This window comes from Mixophyes fleayi, chromosome 1, assembly GCF_038048845.1.
Source record: "Mixophyes fleayi isolate aMixFle1 chromosome 1, aMixFle1.hap1, whole genome shotgun sequence".
NCBI classification, from domain to species: domain Eukaryota; kingdom Metazoa; phylum Chordata; class Amphibia; order Anura; family Limnodynastidae; genus Mixophyes; species Mixophyes fleayi.
In genome coordinates this window covers 161,958,775-161,979,890 of record NC_134402.1, presented here as the reverse complement: position 1 = coordinate 161,979,890, position 21,116 = coordinate 161,958,775, and the positions used below count along the sequence as shown (strand labels likewise).

At 42.3% G+C, this 21,116-nt stretch overlaps 1 protein-coding gene across 1 annotated transcript in view; it reads right to left on the bottom strand.

Moving 5' to 3' along the window:
* Positions 1–1,947: 1,947 nt before the first annotated feature.
* SCARB2 (scavenger receptor class B member 2) overlaps positions 1,948–21,116 on the bottom strand; it is a 54,240-nt gene continuing 35,071 nt past the window's right edge. Inside the window, exons 10-12 of the mRNA XM_075202741.1 lie at positions 19,432–19,483; positions 18,406–18,564; positions 1,948–4,930 (exon numbers count right to left, since the gene is read on the bottom strand). Of these exons, the coding sequence (XP_075058842.1) occupies positions 4,892–4,930; positions 18,406–18,564; positions 19,432–19,483 (250 nt within the window). The 3' untranslated portion in view covers positions 1,948–4,891. The remainder of the gene's footprint in view (positions 4,931–18,405; positions 18,565–19,431; positions 19,484–21,116) is intronic.

Sequence of the window (21,116 nt, the reverse complement as noted above, 5' to 3'; positions counted from 1 at the left end):
TCTCCGGGATGGCCACCTGTATAGTCTCCTCTTCCGGCCGCACAGCCCGGCCTTCTGCGCATGCGCGTCCTGTTGCTAGGCAATGGGATGCTACTTGGAACCTCTGGCAGCTGATGACCGCACCGCCGCCCCCTCTCTGAATGTTGGCTGCCCAGACCTTATAAGGTAACACCAGTCAGGCCTCCAGTGCCAGAGTATCAGGTCTCATTGCCTGCTCCAGCGTTCCTGTACCTTTTGCATTGCCTTTGATTACCCTGCCTTCCAGTGCCCTTTGTACCCGGACCGTCTTGACTACTCTTTTGGATTTCCCTTTGTACCGCATTACCAGACTGTTACCGACCCGGCTTGTCTGACCACCCTACTGGATATTCCCTGTGCACCTTGTTCGCCAGCATTGTTACTGATCCAGTTTGTCTGACCATTCTTCTCTCGTGCCTCGCTATCCGACTTGGGGAAGGACTGCGACCTGCGTGCCTCCTGTGGTGGAGTCCATACTTCCTTGCAGGGGTCCCTGGTGAATACCAGGGGCACGTTAGATTCTGCACCTTCCTCCAAGTTGTGCCAACACTAGCAGGTACGCAACATATAGTTGTGACAATCTCTATGTATGCAGACGACATCCTACTGACGATCACCAACCCCCTCATTTCCCTTCCCGCCCTGCAGAGTGAACTAAACCAATACGGCACAGCATCTAACTTTAAAATTAATATGGATAAATCTGAAATACTCCCCCTCAACGTACCCCCTTGCCTACTAGAGTCTTTGAGACGTCAATCAACTTTTAGGTGGCAACTAGATAAGCTTAAATATCTAGGAATCTACATATTGGGTCAATATAGACAACTATATGCTGCCAACTTTGCCCGACTTTTGAACTCACTCAAACGAGACCTATAGAAGTGGGATAGCCTATATATCTCATGGCTAGATTGCATAACGGTGGTAAATATGAATTTAGTGCCACGGATTCTTTACTTGTTTCAGGCACTACCAATACAAGTACCGTCAGTTGCACTAAAGACCCTGCAGAAACAAATCGCTCTGTTTATATGGCCAGGAAAAGGACCCCGAGTACAAGCCCGTACGCTCCATTGCAGAACCTCAGAGGGAGGACTGGGTCTTCCAAATATCTCTAAACACTACATTGCTGCACATTTAACCCAACTAGTTCTATTCCACTCTCCTTCTGGCGCAAGGATGTGAGTTGACATAGAAGCAAACCTTGTGCAACTTTGCTCACCCTATACCATCTTATGGATTTCAATCACACCGGCCGCCACTCTCCTCGCTACCACCCACTATTCGCTTCAGATATGGGACTATTTTACTCAAATATTTCACCTATTCGCACATCAAGAAATTATGTTTCCACTATGGAATAGCCCAGCCTTCCCCCCCAGACAACAACAATCTTTTTCTGAACTCTGGTCTTCACATGGACTCATGTTCGTAACAGACATAGCTTAACAGACAAATCAAGATATATGTTGTGCGTATTTAGTTGTGAGTGTTTTAAACGAACAATGATTTTTGAACAGTTTAGTGTTGCTATTGAGCGCTGCTGCTGTAGCTGCTTTGGACTTAAACATGACCCCGAGCTTCCTTAAGTTTAAGCAAGAAGTTAAGATAAAACTCTGAACATTTCTTCTTAACTATCCGATGGATCTGGAGGTAAACTCCGACTCTTCTTAAGTCAGTTTGATCTCCTATTACCCTCCCATTCCCAACCCTTTTTTCTTAAGTGTTGGGAGAACTTCTTAAGTGCAGTTAAGAAGGATTTTCGTCTTAACTTAAGAAATTCTTAACTTACGCAATGGATTTCTTATCTCCCTTTTCTCGGCATGCGCAGAGAAGATTTTCGCAAGATCCGCAAAAAACGGCGGTTAAGATCACTAATGAATCAGGCCCCTAGTTATTATTCACACAAAAAAAACTGAAACACAATAAAACTACAAAACCTCTTTATTTTCAAGATAAACATTACTTGTTTAAATTCCTTTTTATTACACTTGCAATGCCACAATGTTAACTTATAAATTGACAAAATTTGTAATGATATTCAAATGCTTCACCTTGAGAGAGTACATTAGTTAAATTAAAAAAAACACCCACAAAACTGATAATCTGTTAAGTGACCTTGATTTGTTGTCCTAAAAAGTGTAAGGCCTTTGACAAAAAAGCAACAGTATCCAATACAACAACAGGTTAATATTGTATTAATGAGGTTGGATAACTTAGTAAAGACCTTCTATAGAGTCAGAAAAAAAGAGCAGTGTGATAAGACAAGTCATGTTCTTATTTAATAGTTGAAGCTTTAAAGTAACATTTTATTACACTATGTAAACTGTTCCTAATGGAAGTACATCACGCTAAGACCAAACATTAAATGTAACCGATAGTATGTAAACCACATTATGTGTACCTATAAAATGTGTAAGATTCATATACTCTATTATGTGAATGTGACATGTTTGCCCATATAGACATTCATTTCTAGCAAAGCATGAATTTGGCTATACTGGACTTATTAAGAAGTAGGATTTTGAAGGTTTATTTAACGGTTGATTCTATTAAATCTGTATCATTCTCTATGCTGTGTGTACACTACTGATTAGAGCACTAGTATCTCACTGTTGAGTGGATTAACACCCAAACTATGCTATGTAACACAAGTAGCAAATTCAAATGTATCAGTGTTACAGCACTGAAGAGTAGAGTTGTGGGATTCAGAAAACTCAATAGAATTTAACAGAGATGTGAATATAGCGAATACAGATGCCATTCTTCAGGAAAGAGCTGTCCACCTAGGACTTGATTGGTTCTGTGCTAAAATTACCTATTTGGCTGTCAAAATTGCAGCGTGTACAGGCACCTTCCTTTATTCATGAGTCAGAAAACTCTGATAATACAAGGGCTTGGGGGGGGTTCTCATAATTGGAGCTAGGTATTATACTACTAGGGTGTGCCTAGTCTCAAAAATATGTCAAGTGATGGCAGATACTGACCCCCAGGTTTGCTCATAGCCTATACAGACAGATGCTTAATGCTTTGTCTAACATATTTATTCCACTACATTAGGCACAAATAAGCAAAATAGAATTGCGTTTACAAAGTTTGTATAAAGCAAACCATTTATCTATAGTTAGCAATTATTTTTACAGGTAATTCTGCTGTGTGACTACACAGCCAACATGGTGCCATAAGAAGCCAAAGACTATAATACCAATCACTCACTTGGACAGGCCACTGTGCATGGCTGAGTGCATACCTGCCAACAGTTCTCAATCCTGGATTCCAGCTGCCTTAAATGGAATGGCTCCAATATAGGCATGGTTTGGGTGGATTGGAGGCCCAAATTTTGCAAGTCAAATTTTTGTAAGGTTAATGCACTCAAAAGTCCCTTCTCTCAGTGTGTGGTCTAAGGATGAGTCCACCCCTGGCACTGGGCAAGTACTACCAGCCACTTGCCTTAAGGCACATGTCACATATTCTACTTTGAAGCTTATGTGAATAGATACCACATTGTCACATCAGTCTGCTCTTCAATAGAAATTCATTTTACTTGTACCTATGAAATATAAGGGTCTGACACAGACTTTTTTTTTTGGAGATTCATGGGCAGAATATCAGAATCCCTCATCCCTAAGTACTTGTATCAGAGTTTCTGCTTTTATTGTAACTTATTTTTATGGTTTCACTTGCTGACAACGGTTAGATTCTCCATGTCAGTTGGTTTCTTTTGAGAAAAAAAATAAAATGCTCGTTTTATTGATCTGTTACTTTTTGTTACAGTTAATTAAATGTACTAAATACTCATTTTAAGATACTATTATTTTTTGGATTAATATTTATATTTTATCGCTATTAAATGCTTTATATTGCAATATAATCAACTTGTTTAGAAAGTCCCCACCGACGACATTTACAGTGTAGTCAATGTGGCTTGCTTGGGCCTACAACTCTGCATTACTCACAGGAACAATACCCCATTTGTGAATTTACTACTTCCACAAACAAGCTATTATGCAGGGATTATTCAGTAATTCTGCAGCAATGTTGGTTCCTTAGCATTTAAATTACCAAGAACTTTAATAAGCAACTTGTAATCTAAACTGTGAATTAAAATGAGATATGTACAGACTACATACCAGTTTAGTAAATTGAAAGTGAATTTTATTTGACAATGGCGTCTGAAACTTCTTAAAAAAAACATTGTTTTTGGACATACAATTGTGATAAAGCTCTGTGACTATATTTATTTTAGACAAATTCAGACCACATAGTGTGCATCACTTGGTTTAATCAGTTTTAATCCCAATATTAGCATCCAAATTTATGTTACTACACCAGCTGGTACACTGGGATCTGCTACATTTGGATGCACAGTATTTCACAAGGTGAACTTCACTTAGGATCATGGTTACCAAGCAATATTTTCAAGATAGGGATGCAACATCTAATGCTCTCATGTCAGTGGTTGACGGGAATATAGATAATCCTAGCATGAACACTGCATACAATATGCCAAATTTGTAAACAAATCTGTATTGGAAACATGGCGTACACAGGTAAAACTTCCTGAGAAATCATTTACTGTGAAAATAGATGTCTCCAAAACAACTGTAACTCTAACTCGTTAGCAGCAATGTATTCCACTGCATTGCTACATATTATGACACAAACAAGTAAATATGGAATTGCAGTAGGAAAAGATCATGCAGGAAAGTGATAGCAAGCTCCAATCGGTATTACTCAGGACCACATCATCTTCTATTTGGTGTCTGTGTCTCTGTCTCTGTTCCTCTGCTTATAAAAACTCCAATTTACTTTCCAGTTAGAACGAACAGTAATTAGTTTGCATAGTTCATATTTTAATATTTCTAAATTTTTATGTTCTTATAAGTGGCCCAGTTTCTTCTTCTGTGCCCTAAATAAAACAAAAGAAAGATGTGATTAAAACAATACCCACAATTAGTTTCATAGTTCATCTCATAGAGTTGTATTGTACTGTATAGTGACACTGATAGAACACGCAGCTCTGGTCAAGTATAAATGAGGAGTTACTTCATATATCAGGAAAATAAAGAAGCTTGATTTGGCTAATCTTCCATGTATTAGAACAAAACTATGGCTGGAAAAGCCTCATGAAAAGTTGTTGTTAACGTATAGAATGTTTTAACTATTACTGTAATGCCATACTTGCCAACTCTCCCGGAATGTCCAGGAGACTCCCACATTTCGCGAGAGTCTCACGGACTCCCGGGAGAGTGTCTCCCGGATCTGCCTAGTGAAGTGGGCAGAATTAGGTCCAAAACGCTGCAATTCGCCGGGAATCGCGGCATCTGGCCACGCCCCCTGCTGTAAAATAAGGCATTTGCGTCATTACACAACGGGGGCGGGCCAAAATGACGCAAATTTTGGAGCCCCGCCCCCCATCATGCCCACCTCCCCCGGCAGGCTCCCGGAACCCCGGCAGGCTCCCGGAAGCCAACTTTCAAAAGTTGGTAAGTATGATGTAATGTATATGATACCATAGTTAATCACTTAGATATTCCGACACTTATGTTATTTATCCCCATTTATTACCAAAACCATAAATCAGTGCCAGGCAAACTCTGGTTTCTAACTGTTATTGAACTAAGTGCTAGCTGCCAATTGGGACTTCTAATTTTACAGCAGCTGGAGAGCTGCAGGTTATAAATCTCTCATAAGATACTTACCTGTCTGGCCCCCTTTTAGCAGCGTCCGCTCCAAATTTTTGGTCTTCTTGAGGTCTGTTTAACATCTTGCACCATTACAGGCATGCATTCACAGTCACAGGAGTGAGCATACACACGCCTTAAAGCGATAGAGCGTATATAAGTCCAGGAGGTAAATTTTACATTTTGCAGAATGTACTAAATAAATAACTAGAATCTGATTGGTTGCTATAGGCAACATCTCCACTTTTCAAACCCGCAGCTTGATAAATTTACCCCTAGGACTGGCATCATTTAGATGCTCAATACATTTTTGCTTTCTGATCTGGGTATTATTGTTAGATTACGGTTTTCTGACCTTGACTTTGTTACGGCCTATTTTCTTTTCTGCCTGTCCTAACCTTGTGCATGTTTTGACCTCGATATCTCACCCGATTTTGTACTGCTTCTGTCCATTTGTAATACTAGCAGTGGGGTGCAAGTAAGAGCCGAGGAGTGCAAGCACCGACAGTGGGGTGCAAGAGGGACAGCCAAAAAGTTATACGCTGATTTTGGGCCCTGTCGTGTGTCAATGCCATACTTGCCAACTCTCCTGGAATGTCCGGGAGACTCCCGCATTTTTCCTGGTGAATCGCGGTGTTTGGCCCCGAAATGACACAATTTTGCCCGCCCCGCCCCCCTCACGCCCAGCTCCACTGGCTGGCTCCTGGAAGAGAGCCGAATAAAGTCGGTAAGTATGGTCAATGCAGTGAGGAAAGCACACACCTGTAATATCTCTGTACACGACAGCAGTAGTTTGTCACGGGCACTAGGAGTTCTGCCCAGGATTCACCAGTTGACTTATGCTTACCAGAGGGGCGGAGTTTGCACAGCGGTCCTCTGGCAGTAGGGTGAATAGTGGAATAGTTAGGTAGCGGGGAAGTCAGTGGTCTGCGTATAGCAAGTTGTACCACTGCTGTGATGAGAAGACTTGTCCAGGTGCAGGTAGGTAGCAGGGAAGTCAGTGGTCTGCGTATAGCAAGTTGTACCACTGCTAGTAAGTGAGGACTTGTTCAGGTGCGGATAAGTGGATGCATGAAAATAGTCAATAACTGAATGAAGACAATGGGAGCACAGAGGAACTTGTTCCAAACAGATATGCAGCGTTACTGCTAATAGTCTATAATGAGTATGGATACCGCTGCTGAGTAGAGAAGCTTGTCCTAAGCGGATATGCAAGGTACAGCTGATAGTCAATAACAAGTAAGCATACCGCTGATGAGTGGAGAAGCTTGTACAACGAGGATATGCAGGCACAGCAGGAGCGCTGAACGGCTGTAGCGGGAATGGGAACCGCAGGTGAGCAGAGCAGGTAGTCAGCAGACAGCTGAGGACACGAGCAGGACACAGGAGTCTGTAGCGGGTATGGGAACCGCTGAAGAGCAGGGCAGGTAATCCAGAAGCCAGCTGAGCAGGATACAGGAAACTGCAGCGGGTATGAGCACTGCTGATGAGCAGAGCAGGTAATCCAGAAGCCAGCTGAGGACACGAGCAGGATACAGGAATCAGTAGCGGGTATGGGAACCCACGATGAGTAGCGCAGGTAATCAGCAGGAAGCTGAAGACACTAGCAGGACACAGGAGACACCTTCAGAGACTCACAGGGAATGAGACTCAAGATCAGGCAACGATATAATGAGCACAGGTGCCTTAAATAGGGAGAGGTGCCTGATCCACCAATTAGATTAAAAGCAAAGGTCATAAGTTCTTGGATGCTGCGCATGCACAGTCCATCAAGATGGCGGACGGCCGCGGCTCAGGACAGGCGCCGGCAGGAAGGCTAGAGAACCACGCACCAGCGCAGAGGCACTCACGGTCCGGTGAGTGACAGTACCCCCCCTTTTAAAGGTGGGCACAGAACACTTGGAGCCGGGTTTGCCCGGATTCTTGGAGTAGAATCTTTTTAGAAGAGCTGGAGCGTTGAGATCTGCGTGGATCCAAGAACGTTCCTCTGGACCAAAACCCTTCCAATGCACAAGGAAGCGAAGAACTTCTCGCGAAATTTTAGCATCTAAAATATGAGTAATTTCAAACGCCTCCTCTTGATGAACTTGTACTGGCCGAGGTGCTGAAGGAGGAACAGAGAAACGGTTGATGATAAGAGGCTTGAGTAATGACACATGGAAGGCATTGAAGATACGAAGGTTCTTAGGTAATAGTAGTTTGAAGCACACCGGATTTATCACCTGAGTGATTTTATATGGACCAATGAAACGGAGGAGCGAACTTCATGGACGGAACCTTCAAGCGAATATTTTTGGTAGAAAGCCATACGCGGTCTCCAATTTTAGGTGGTGGAATAGCTCGCCTCTTTTTATCAGCAAAACACTTGTATCTGGCAGATGTCTTCTTCAGGCAGGATTTAACCTGAGACCAGATATTTTTGAAACTCTGACATATACTCTCCACTGCAGGAACTTGGGTGGGAGGGAGGGCAGGAAATTCTGGGAAAGACGGATGGTGACCGTATGCCACAAAGAATGGACTTCTTGAAGATGACTCGTGATACATGTTGTTATGGGCGAATTCAGCCCATGGAAGTAAATCTACCCAGTTGTCTTTGTTGGCTGAAGAGAACATCCTTATGAAAGTCTCAAGATCTTGGTTGACTCTCTCGGTCTGTCCATTTGATTGAGGATGGTAGGAGGATGATAATGACAATCGGATACCCAAGGTCTTGCAAAGGGCTCGCCAGAATCTGGAGACGAATTGCACTCCTCTATCCGAAACAATCTCAGATGGACATCCATGAATTCGAAAGATCTCCTTGATAAAATGGTCAGCCAGAGTAGATGAGGAAGGTAAACCAGTTAAAGGAACAAAATGTTCCATTTTCGAAAATCTATCCACCACTACCCAGATAGTATTGCACTTTTTACTAGGAGGAAGATCGGTGACAAAGTCCATACTAATATGGGTCCAAGGCTTGGAAGGAATGGGTAGTGGTTGAAGTAATCCCGCCGGTGTTCTGCGGGGGGTTTTAAACTGGGAACACACCTCACACGCGGCCACAAATTCTTTGACATCTCTCCTCATAGAAGGCCACCAGTAGCTTCGAGAAAGGACTTCTAACGTCTTGCGTTCACCCGAATGTCCAGAAAAGCGTGAAGAATGATATCACGATATTTCTTTCCGTAGAGATGGAGGCACGAGGGTTCTCCCAAATGGTAGCACCTTGGTGGAAGAAGTGGCCAGAGTCACACATTTGGGATCCAATATAGGATGATTAGGACAATCTTCAACGTCTGAGGACGCCACAAACGCCCGAGATAAGGCGTCTGCTTTTCTATTCTTGGAAGCTGGTTTGAAGGTTATGATACGCTCAAAACGGGAAAAGAAAAGTGACCATCTTGCTTGACGAGGATTCAAACATTGGGCTGACTGCAAATATAACAGGTTTTTGTGATCCATAAAAATAGTTACAGGATGACAAGCTCTCTCCAGCAGATATCTCCACTCCTCTAATGCTGCCTTTATGGCCAACAATTCCTTGTCCCCGATAGTGTAATTTCTCTCCGCAGGAAGAAGACCTCGAGAGTAGAAGGCACAAGGATGGAATTTTTGTTGCTCCGATCTGAGATAATATGGCCCCTAGGCCAACATTAGAGGCGTCTACTTCCAAAAAGAAAGGAAGAGTTACGTCAGGCTGTCGAAGAACAGGAGCGGAAGAGAAGGACTTCTTGAGAAACTGGAAAGCTTGAAGGGCCTCGGAGGACCATTGTTTAGTGTTAGCTCCTTTCCGGGTCAGAGCCACTATTGGAGAAGTGATGGAGGAAAAACCTTGAATGAAACGTCTGTAGTAGTTTGCAAAACCTAAAAAGCGTTGGATTGCTCGGAGAGTAGTTGGCTGGGGCCAACGTAGTACAGCGTTCACCTTTTCAGGATCCATCTTTAGACCAACTCCGGACACAATATATCCCAAGAATGGAATCTGGGATAGCTCAAAGGAACATTTTTCTAACTTGCAGAATAAAGAGTTTCTCCAGAGTCTGCCACATGTTGATGATGAGTAGGCAGATCCTGAGAAAAGATTAATATGTCGTCCAGGTAGACAACGACACAGACATACAATAAGTCCCGGAAGTTCTCATTTACAAAACCCTGGAGGACAGCGGGGGCGTTACACAACCCGAAGGGCATAACTAGATATTCATAGTGACCATCCCTGGTGTTAAAAGCGGTCTTCCATTTGTCTCCAGACTTGATCCGGATTAAGTTGTAAGCGCCTCGAAGATAAAGTTTGGTGAATATCCGGGCTCCCTTAATGCGATCGAAGAGCTCAGTAATTAGTGGAATAGGATATCGATTTTTGATAGTAATGGCATTGAGATCACGATAATCTATACAGGGTCGTAATGATCCATCCTTCTTCACAAAAAAGAATCCCGCTCCAGCAGGAGAGGTGGAAGGTCGGATAAATCCTCGCTGGAGGCTCTCCTTGATATACTCAGATGTTGCTTGAGTTTCTGGTAGCGAGAGTGGATACACACGACCCCTAGGAGGGTTCTTGCCAGGTTGTAAGTCAATCGGACAATCCCACGCCCGATGGGGAGGAAGGCGTTCAGACTGGACCTTATCGAATACATCCGCGAAGGAAGCATACTGTGGAGGAAGACCCGGCGGGCAAGGTGAAATGGAAGACTGATGTATTTTGAGTGGAACAACTTGAGACAGACATCTATGACGACAATCGGGACCCCAGGAAGTGACTTGAGGAGTGTTCCAGTCAATCTGAGGAGAATGAAGTTGAAGCCATGGAAGGCCAAGTACGATGGGACTGGTGGTAACAGGAAGGACCAACAAAGAAATTTTCTCTTGGTGTAAGGCTCCGATTTGAAGGGTCAATGGAGACGTACTTTGAGTAATAAGTCCATTAATTATACGTGACCCATCGATAGCAGTAACAGCTATAGGTGCTTTTAAAGGAATCACTGGTAGGGACCATTGATTCACTAGAGATAAAATTTCCAGCAGCTCCAGAATCTAGAAGTGCTTGAGACATAAACGATTTGGTAGCAAAGGAAACGGTAACATCAAAAGCACAGATCTTAGCATCCGTAGAACATGGAGAGGACTCCAGGGACCCTAACCTTACCTCTCCAGAACTGGTTAGGGTCTGGCATTTCCCGACCTTCTAGGGCATGAGTTCAGCATGTGAGTAAAGTCAGCGCAATAGATACAAAGTCTATTCTTCACTCGTCGCTCCCTTTCTTCAGATGTTAATTTAGAGCGACCTACCTCCATGGGTTCTACTGGAGGTGGAAGATGACGAACTTGGGATACTGAGCGAACAGGCGCTTTAGAAGAAGTTAATCTTTCGGAATCTCGCTCACGAAACCTCATGTCTACAGGATGACATAGAGAAATCAAAGCGTCCAAGGAGGAGGGTAACTCTTGTGAGGTCAGTGCGTCCTTGATCTTGTCGGCAAGTCCCTGCCAAAAGGCGGCTATCAGCGCCTCGGTGTTCCACTGGAGCTCGGAGGCAAGAATCCAAAATTGAATGACGTACTGAGCTACAGACCGAGATCCTTGGCGTAGTCGGAGAATACTGGAAGCTGCAGAGATAACACGACCAGGTTCGTCAAAAATTCTTCGAAACGTAGAAATAAACATGGCACTATCTTCCAGTAAGGGGTCATTTCTCCCACAGAGGGGAGGCCCATGCGAGAGCCTGTCCGGAAAACAAAGAGATGAGATAGGCCACTTTGGAACGATGAGTAGAAAAGTTATGAGGTTGGAGTTCGAAATGAATGGAACATTGGTTAAGAAAACCCCTACAGGTTTTGGGGTCTCCATCATACTTAGAAGGAGTAGGCAGGTGTAGCGTGGAAGCGGTAGACACCTGGGATGGCACTGGGGGAGAAGAAGGAGATACTGGAGGATCAACAGTCGCTGCTACATTTTGCTCAGGGATTCCTCGGGAGGCTAATGCCTGACAACATTGGAACAACTGTTGCTGTCGAACATCTTGTTGTTCAATCCGAGTAACCAGGTACTGCAGCATCTCTTTAGCTGTTTGTTCCGATCCTGGGTCTGTCATGGCCTGATCTTACTGTCACGGGCACTAGGAGTTCTGCCCAGCATTCACCAGTTGACTTATGCTTACCAGAGGGGCGGAGTTTGTACAGCGGTCCTCTGGCAGTAGAGTGAATAGTGGAACGTATATAACAGCAGATGGTGAGAGGCTGCCAATGGAATTGATGATAGTCAGCGACTTGCAGCTATAGTGGAAAGAGGTTTTAACCACGGAGACCTGAGTGGACGTGAGCAGGTGAAGGAAGGTAACGGGAGAGTCAGTGGTCTGCGGATAGCAAGTTGTACCACTGCTGTGATGGGAAGACTTGTCCAGGTGTAGGTAGGTAGCGGGAGAGTCAGTGGTCTGCGTTCAGCAAGTTGTACCACTGCTAGTAAGTGAGGACTTGTTCAGGTGCGGATAAGTGGATGCATGAAAAGAGTCAATAACTGAATGAAGACAATGGGAGCACAGAGGAACTTGTTCCAAACAGATATGCAGCGTTACTGCTAATAGTCTATAACGAGTATGGATACCGCTGCTGAGTAGAGAAGCTTGTCCTAAGCGGATATGCAAGGTACAGCTGATAGTCAATAACAAGTAAGCATACCGCTGATGAGTGGAGAAGCTTGTCCAACGAGGATATGCAGGCACAGCAGGAGCGCTGAACGGCTGTAGCGGGAATGGGAACCGCAGGTGAGCAGAGCAGGTAGTCAGCAGACAGCTGAGGACACGAGCAGGACACAGGAGTCTGTAGCGGGTATGGGAACCGCTGAAGAGCAGGGCATGTAATCCAGAAGCCAGCTGAGCAGGATACAGGAAACTGCAGCGGGTATGAGCACTGCTGATGAGCAGAGCAGGTAATCCAGAAGCCAGCTGAGGACACGAGCAGGATACAGGAATCAGTAGCGGGTATGGGAACCCCCGATGAGTAGCGCAGGTAATCAGCAGGAAGCTGAAGACACTAGCAGGACACAGGAAACACCTTCAGAGACTCACAGGGAATGAGACTCAAGATCAGGCAACGATATAATGAGCACAGGTGCCTTAAATAGGGAGAGGTGCCTGATCCACCAACTAGATTAAAAACAAAGATCATAAGTTCTTGGATGCTGCGCATGCGCAGTCTATCAAGATGGCGGACGGCCGCGGCTCAGGACAGACGCCGGCAGGAAGGCTAGAGAACCACGCACCAGCGCAGAGGCACTCACGGTCCGGTGAGTGATGTAGTTGAATACATGTTGGAGCATGTTTCTCCGATTCCCCATCTTGTGTATGAAAAATTAAATAGAGGATTGTTGATAAAAACTAATTGCAGCTGCAAAAGATTTGCCTCCTAATATCCATATATGCATGTTTCTGCAGATCTGCATGAGCCGTATTTACGTAAACACTCCTTTACTGTACTTGTCCAATGTTAGAACACCTCTTCCGTCCCCACTCTCCAGACACAGGCAGACATAAGTGCCAGAATTGTGCAAGTCTGATTAGGCATATATATGCGCCCACTTTGTTGGTGTGCCAGGAGCAATTTCACACAAGATACGCTACGCAAACTACTCTGGCATCCAGGGTATATAAGACCACACAGTGCATTGTATTGATAAAGGCCTTTATTGGACCACAATATATATATATTGTTGTGTGACACTGATCTTATGTGGTTCTCATTCAGAGCCAATGATAATTTCTATCAGTGACAAAACACGTTGGGAACTATGACTGCATAGTTTGATTTCACTTTATTTTGTGTTTAGCTCTATTTTTACTTGTTATTGAATGACTCGTCACTTTACTGCGTTATCCCTTTTTATTTTTTAGTATCTACCCTTCTAACATTGAATTATTTTCATTTATTACCAATTTTACCAATTCTGTTACATCCCCAACTTTCTAAATCTGCTCAATCCATTTATTCTGTAACACCATTTCTCTCCAATTCTTACAACTCCTGCACATTTCATACTTTATGATCCTATCCACTTAACACATCTTTGAAAGCATACCCCATATACACACATTTGCCATTACTACTTTCTTCCTTCCCATTGTTATCCTAATACCTATGGTACCACCATTTAGTACTCTTAACATGACACCTGTTTAATACTATAGTACACATTTCTCTCTCTCATCATATAATTATCATTAATATTTTATCATTTATTATTAATATTATGTGTCCATGACCTTAAAATGTATCATTTCTACACTATCCACTCTCTTTCACTACCCTACCTAACCCCTTCATCTGCACCTTCCACCTGTTCCTATTCCCTTCACACACTCCACCTCTACACCCAGCCTCCACTTAATTCCACTTGTACCTCACTCGTTATCCACCACACATTTCCCCCCAGTTTTTTTCTGTTGCACCATTATTTTTACTCATTTCACATCTTGCACAGCCCCTATCAGTTCATACCTAGAACCGCCTACTTCCACTCACTCACCCTCCACGGACCATAATTGCATATTCATATCAAACATTTATGGACCACAGTTCCTGTACAACACTACTGGGTCATTTGGGGGTTTTCTTTACACCCATGACAGCATTTACTATACCAAATTTCATTATAATCTGAAACGGTCCGTTTGAAACCCTGTTTGGATTTGATGTGGAATGACCCTACAAGCAGCACTCCACAGCTACAGACAGATTAGTATAGTTATTTCTAGGTTCACTCGGTGCAGGAATCGGTATTTGCAGTGTAAACACACAGGGCTAGATTTACTAAGCTACAGGTTTGAAAAAGTGGGGATGTTGCCTATAGCAACCAATCAGATTTTAGCTTTCATTTATTTAGTACCTTCTACAAAATGACAGCTAGAATCTGATTGGTTGCTATAGGCAACATCCCCACTTTTTCAAACCCGCAGCTTAGTAAATCTAGCCCACAATCTCTCACAGCCAAGTACAATAGTCAGGGCCGGATTAACCCGAGGTCTAACTAGGCTACAGCCCAGGGGCCTCGGGCATCCAGGGGGACCTTGAAAGTGCTCAGCAGCATTATTGATCGGTCGGGGGCGGGGGCGCCCCCGGCCCGATCAATGCTGCTGAGCACTTTCACTTCGGTTCTTCCCCAGCGCGCTGTAGTCTCCTTACTGAGGAGATATCGCGAGTCTCACTCTCACGAAATCTCCTCAGTAAGGAGCATAGAGCGCACCAGGGAAGGACCGCAATGCCAGGAGGAGGAAAGTGCCTTGGGGGGTGGGGGCGGCTCGGCTCACAGGGGGGCCTCACCTTAGCCCAGGGGCCTCCATTCCTTTAATCTGGACCTGACAACAGTGCAACCTTAACAGAGCCAATCTGGAGCCTGTATTGAGTGCTACAGACTTCCTACTGTTTCATGTCCTCACAAAAAGCATAGTGAGCATACTTCTGCCAGTAGATAGGGGGGCTCATTCATTAAGGAGAGTAAGGCAAAAATAAAAAGAGTACAATTTCTTCTGGACAAACCATGTTACAAGGGGTGCAAATTAGTTTATTATTTTGCGCATAAGTTAAATACTGGCTGTTTTTTCATGTAGCACAGAAATACTTCATACTTGATCTAGAACATGCCTTACCCCAACTATAAATCTGTCCTCACAATTTAAATTTACCTTCCCCCCCTTCAATGCAACATGGTTTTGGTAAAGTGCAAAGTTACTCCTATTTTTTGCTTTTCTTTCCTTAATGAATCAGTCCTGGGATGTTCACATACTCATTATTACTCGTGGATATTTGTATCTGCCCAGAAGATGGCTAACTTCAATCAGACATATAAAGAGGTAAATTGTAAGAATATATACAGCTCTAAAGCACAGTGGAATTTCAGAAGTTCTAAAACTATAGGCTCACAATGCAATACTGTTTTCTGATATTGTATCTGTTTTTGTGCAAATGTACTCTTTATGTGAGATGGTGTTGAGTGCATTGCTGAAAATTTGTTCCATCTAATGGGAGAAGTTGGGTGGACTGGGGCATTTTTCGCTGAATGCAGACTAGGAGCAATAATGTACCCTGTATTGCATCCACGTGCAAAAAGCAACATTTGGGGGGGTATTCAATAGGCCGCAAGGTACCGCAATGCGTCTCAGCAAAAGTCCAAGGAGACACATCGCATCAGAGTTTTTCTAAAATCTCTGCTCATTTTCCCATGCATCCCATAGAGATGCGAGGAGAAAATGAGCAGAGATTTGTTACTGTATTGGCAGGCAGTATGCGCAGATAGACATTGTGGCGATGTCCGGCCGCACCTCACAGCCAACTGAATTTTCCCCTTTGTGTCTCAAAGCTTTTGTGGGAGAGATCCTGCAGGTGGCCAAAAAGCCTCTTTTTCTCCTGCGAAAACAACCTGCATGCCATCAGAGGGGACGGTAATCAAATGTTGGTCTATATTTTCAATGGAACACTTTTTGAACCAGCCAAGCACATTTAACATAAGAAAACGCATAGGAATAATTCTAAAATTTGTGATAAAAACATTAGAAAAGTATAGATGTGACATAAAGGCCTCCCATAGGGTTGCTTATTCCCATGATTTATTAAAGACATGAGTAAGCCGTATTTTAGAAAATGTAAGGTTATATTACAAAGATGGTCCTGAAGTCACAATGTTTTTACTTATTTCCACCATGTGTATTTCCCGACAAGGCACCTCTCAGAAGGGAAAAGTACCTATTTATATGTGAAATCTAGACACAAAATGAAACCTGCTGAGCCACAACATATTTTGTAGTTCGAAAATAACCTTTGACAAATTTATTGGGCAGAATTCAAAAAAGTAATGAAGAAAGAAGAAATGTTCATTTGTAAATATTACATTAAGAAACTATTTATTTTCGAACATACTTATTTTCAGTTATTAGTTGATATAGGCTTTTCTTTAATAAAAATAATGCTCATGAAAAATATCAATCTTTTTATAATTATCTAAGTATTTAAAGTAATAAAAATATACAACAAAACAATGGATAGATGGATATATGTATATAAATATGGAATTGATATCCCAAATTATAGTAAATAGTACTTTAAAATAAAAGATATATAATACTATATAATTATATATAGTTTTGAACTCATATTCTAAAGATATTCCTTGATACATATTAAACTAATAAAAAGGAAAAAAATAATACTAGGCACTGCATGAATCATTCAGTAATGTTTGTTTTATCACGATTATATCTTCCTGTAATAATTATAATTTTGTAAAAACACAAACTGGCATATGGTGATAAAAAGGTGGCATTATTTAACGTTATTTAAAAAACACCGTTTATACAAGGGAAAAGTATAACACCACTTTCGTGCATTCTGCCAATATGTTTATTTACACATTGCCTGTTTGATGTATAGCTATGTGCAGGGGCGGATTGGCCATACAACCTACCGGGACTTTTCCCGGTAGGCCGCTGGCCTCAGGAGGCCGCTGGATGTATTTTTTCTTTTTTTTTAAAAAAAAAAAATTGTAAGTCCCCGCTCCCCCCCCCCCCGGAACGGGTGCTAGCGGAGGGGGTCTGTGTGATAGTGGATGGCTGGCCCCTCCTTCGGGACCAGCCACCTTCCTGAATGTGGCCGCGGCACGGTTCCCTGTGTCTGGCTGCTTCCTCCTATCAGAGCTATAGACAGGAGTCACATGGGATGCCACCTGTCACGTGATGCACATCCCATGTGACTCCTATCTATAGCACTGATAGGAGGAAGCAGCCAGACATGCAGAGCGGCAGGAGAGGCTGTCTACATCTTTTAGACAGCGGATGTTACAAGGTAAGTGTAAGTGGGAGGGGAGAGAAGAGGTATGTTAATACAGTGTGTGATTGGGGGGGCTTTTAGTATATAGATAGTGTGTGAGGGAAGGAGGGGTATGTTAATATAGTGTGTGAGTGTGATGGGGGGCTTTAAAAAAATAAAATAAAAAAATTATATATATATATAGTGTGAAGGGGGGTTCTTAATATTAAGTGCAAGGGATGGAAGGGAGGAGGTTTCTTAATATCATTTATGTGGGAGGTAGGCTATTAAATTAATGGTGGTGTTTAGGTGAGGGCTAATTATTTAATGGGTAATATCTTATTTGTGGGATGATGGTGGGGCCTATTAATTTAAGATGGGAAAGCTTGGGGTCTATTAATTGAATGTGGTGCTGAGTTTGGGGAGAAGATGGCTATTTAGTAAATGTATATGCTATTGATTTTATGCCGTGGATGGTTGGAGTTTTCTAAATTTCATGTACCCATTTTTTTTCCAAATAGGTCCTCAAACATTCCAGGATCCAGACAAGCAGCAACTGAGCTAAAGACACCAGCAGCTACAGAAGGGGAAAATGACAAGAACAGGACACACGTATACAGGTACACACACTGGGCACACATACTCTGGGCACACATACTCTGGGCACACACACGGGCAGACACACTGGGTGCACACACATACTGAGCCCCGCCTACAATTTATTTGGCCCCTCCCACATGAGGCCACTTTCAGACTTTTTTCCAGGGCCACTTTAAGTTCCCAATCCGCCCCTGGCTATGTGCAAGTAACTGGTACCACTGGATGCCACTAGATTGTAGTCACATACATAAAATAAATGCTTTTGGTGGATTTACTTCTGTCACTCGTGCATTTAAATTGGAATCCACATACACATTGACACTTACCTCTTCCCTTTTACTGCTTTGACAGTAAACCAGTATAAGAAATACTATGCCAAATATAATTCCAAGCGCCATGATGATGAAAGGAATATTAGCTACCAGTCTGGATTTATTAAGAATGGACCTCAGATCTTCAGCAGATTTGTTATCAATGAGAACACTCTGTAGGAAAATTTCATACAATTAGGTTACTTTTGTAAAGACAAAGACAGACTCTTCCAGTAAAACAAGAGTATTGTAATAAATGAGACAGAGATAATTACAGAAAGTAAGGAGCAATTATAGGTGCTCTTTTTGTGTACTAGTGATATTTTTATGTAAATTCAGCTATGCCCTAAAATTCCAAACAAATTCTGATGGCATTTTCTATACAGTATTAAATTTTTCATTCTAAAAACAGAATGTTTGTGCTCAAGACAGAGATATAGATTCTTGTTTAACCTACAATACAATCTGGTCCTAAGAAAATAGATCTTGCAAGATTCACATACACATATAGAGCGATGAGATTATTTAATTAGATCATGGGTTGGAATAGGCACACAATAGAACACAGCGTTAAGGGGCAGCTTTGTCCAGGTCGGTGGGAAAGTTGGGAGGTATTTTGTTCACTTCTGTTCTGCATGACACGGAATGAAGGGGTTTGGAGAGGGGGGCGGAACGGGGCAGCCTAGTGCTTCAAGAGCACTAGGCATGCCCCTGGGGGTGTGGCCACACTCCAATTGTCCCATGGCCCCGCCCCATCCCAATGCTGCTTGCCCAAATGTTGGGAGGTTCTGATTAGACCCATCTTGTGTGATAAAATACTAGCGGTTACACTATCAGCAATGTGGAGAGGATCAAAAGAAGCAGAACAGTGTTCAGTTTAAGTGCCTAATATAAAGGACAAACAAAGCGCCAGCATGTCATACCCAAACAGTAATTTTTTTTATGTTTCGTGAAACTTAAACACAATTTTATTATTAGCGACACTTTTACTCCTTAAAACATTCTGCATCTTTCACAGTGGTAATAAATAGATGTTCTTACCTCATTGAGGTGCATTACTGGAAAGAAGAGCGTCTGTATATTATGAGTAATTCTAAATAAAATAAATATAACGTTAGTATAGGTCATTCTTAAAAGAAAAGTCCGCATTTTGGGGTGCCAAGACGCTCAGATACTTTACAGATTATAAAGGTCATTTACAAAACAGCCAAACTGCAGGACTATAGCAAAATTGCTTTTATGTGATACCACACTATTTTTCATAATTAAATTCTCCCTTTTTTGTGGGGAAGCACATTGATTTTATAGTCAAGATGGCAGCATCTGTGGTGGTGCAAAATGTTCAACTTCCGATGACAATAACTTAGCAGGTCAGTGTGTTCCCTAGAATTTATGCACCAACATTCAAAAACTAAGATTTAATTTTGTGGGATTAGATTTTTTTAAATGAGATTTAAAGGATGGAGAAGTTGCAACTAGAGAGTTTTCTGTGTACTGGGGGACTAAGAGAGTTATTCTCCCCACAAAACAAATTGTTTTTTCATATATCCTCAGAAGTAGTGAAAACCAGGGCTCGGCCTACACCTTTTGCACCTTCTACATGCACTTTATTTTGCATTTCAACCAATGCAATAAAAACATTCAAATGCACAAAAGTGACGAATGTAATACAGACAGTCTCAAGGAATTTAATGAAGGTTGAGGTCCGCAAAAGTGTTAATAGGGTGGGCTGTAAGGTGACATCATTTTCACGGTATGCCAGACTTGCAAACATGGAAAAGATCTCGCATAGCATTTTTGAAAGGGGCAAATACAAAATCTGTAATGAAGGCATTTTGTGGGCACCCTCTTATTATGTGAAGTGAAAAATTAGGTGCATTTGTGCAAATAATAATGTACAGCGTGGTAACACCTTTTATGAAGGAAAGAATAGCCAGACAGAATTTAAAGTGTGAGTGATTCAAATTTGACAATGGTTTCTTTCATTTCATTGTATTTCAAAGTGGTTTTCCACTCGAGAGAACTTTACTACTCTGCCTTTGAACTAAAGCCATTGCGTTGGATGCGTTGGATGTCTTCTGCTATGGAGAGAGCCAAGAAATGATGGAGGTGGTGGATAGAGGTTTATATGTACATGCCAGTGTTTATAGATCCAGCCAGACAAAGCAAAAGGTGGTGGTCCCAATGGACTATTAATGGGAAGAGAGGGAATTTAGTAACGTTCTTAAATAAGGTAGATTATAAGCTTGCGAGCAGGGTTCTCTTACCTTTCTGTCTGTCTGTATTACCCAGTATTGTCTTATTAATGTTTGTTCCCAATTGTAAAGCGCTACGGAATTTGCTGGCGCTATATAATTAAATGTTGATGATGATGATGATGATGATGATGATGATGATGAAGGTAGAAAACCCAATGCATCAATGCAGCTAGTTAGGGATAACAACAGTTGCATAAGGTCACCTACAATGTACGCCTGTTCTTGTAACTGCAAGTGAGGTTCTTAGCAAAAAAGCATGAAGTCAGTGAAGGAACAGGTGATTCTCTTCTGTCTCTTACCCTTATATAATTCACAAGTATATAAACATTTGTGGTCGATGCAAAGGATTTACAGGGCAACTAAACACAAAGAAACTAAACATTTTATACAGGAACATTTAGACACAATCTTATTTTGAGTTTCCACTGCAGCTTTGTTAACCGTAAAGTGCAATAGAATATTTCCTCT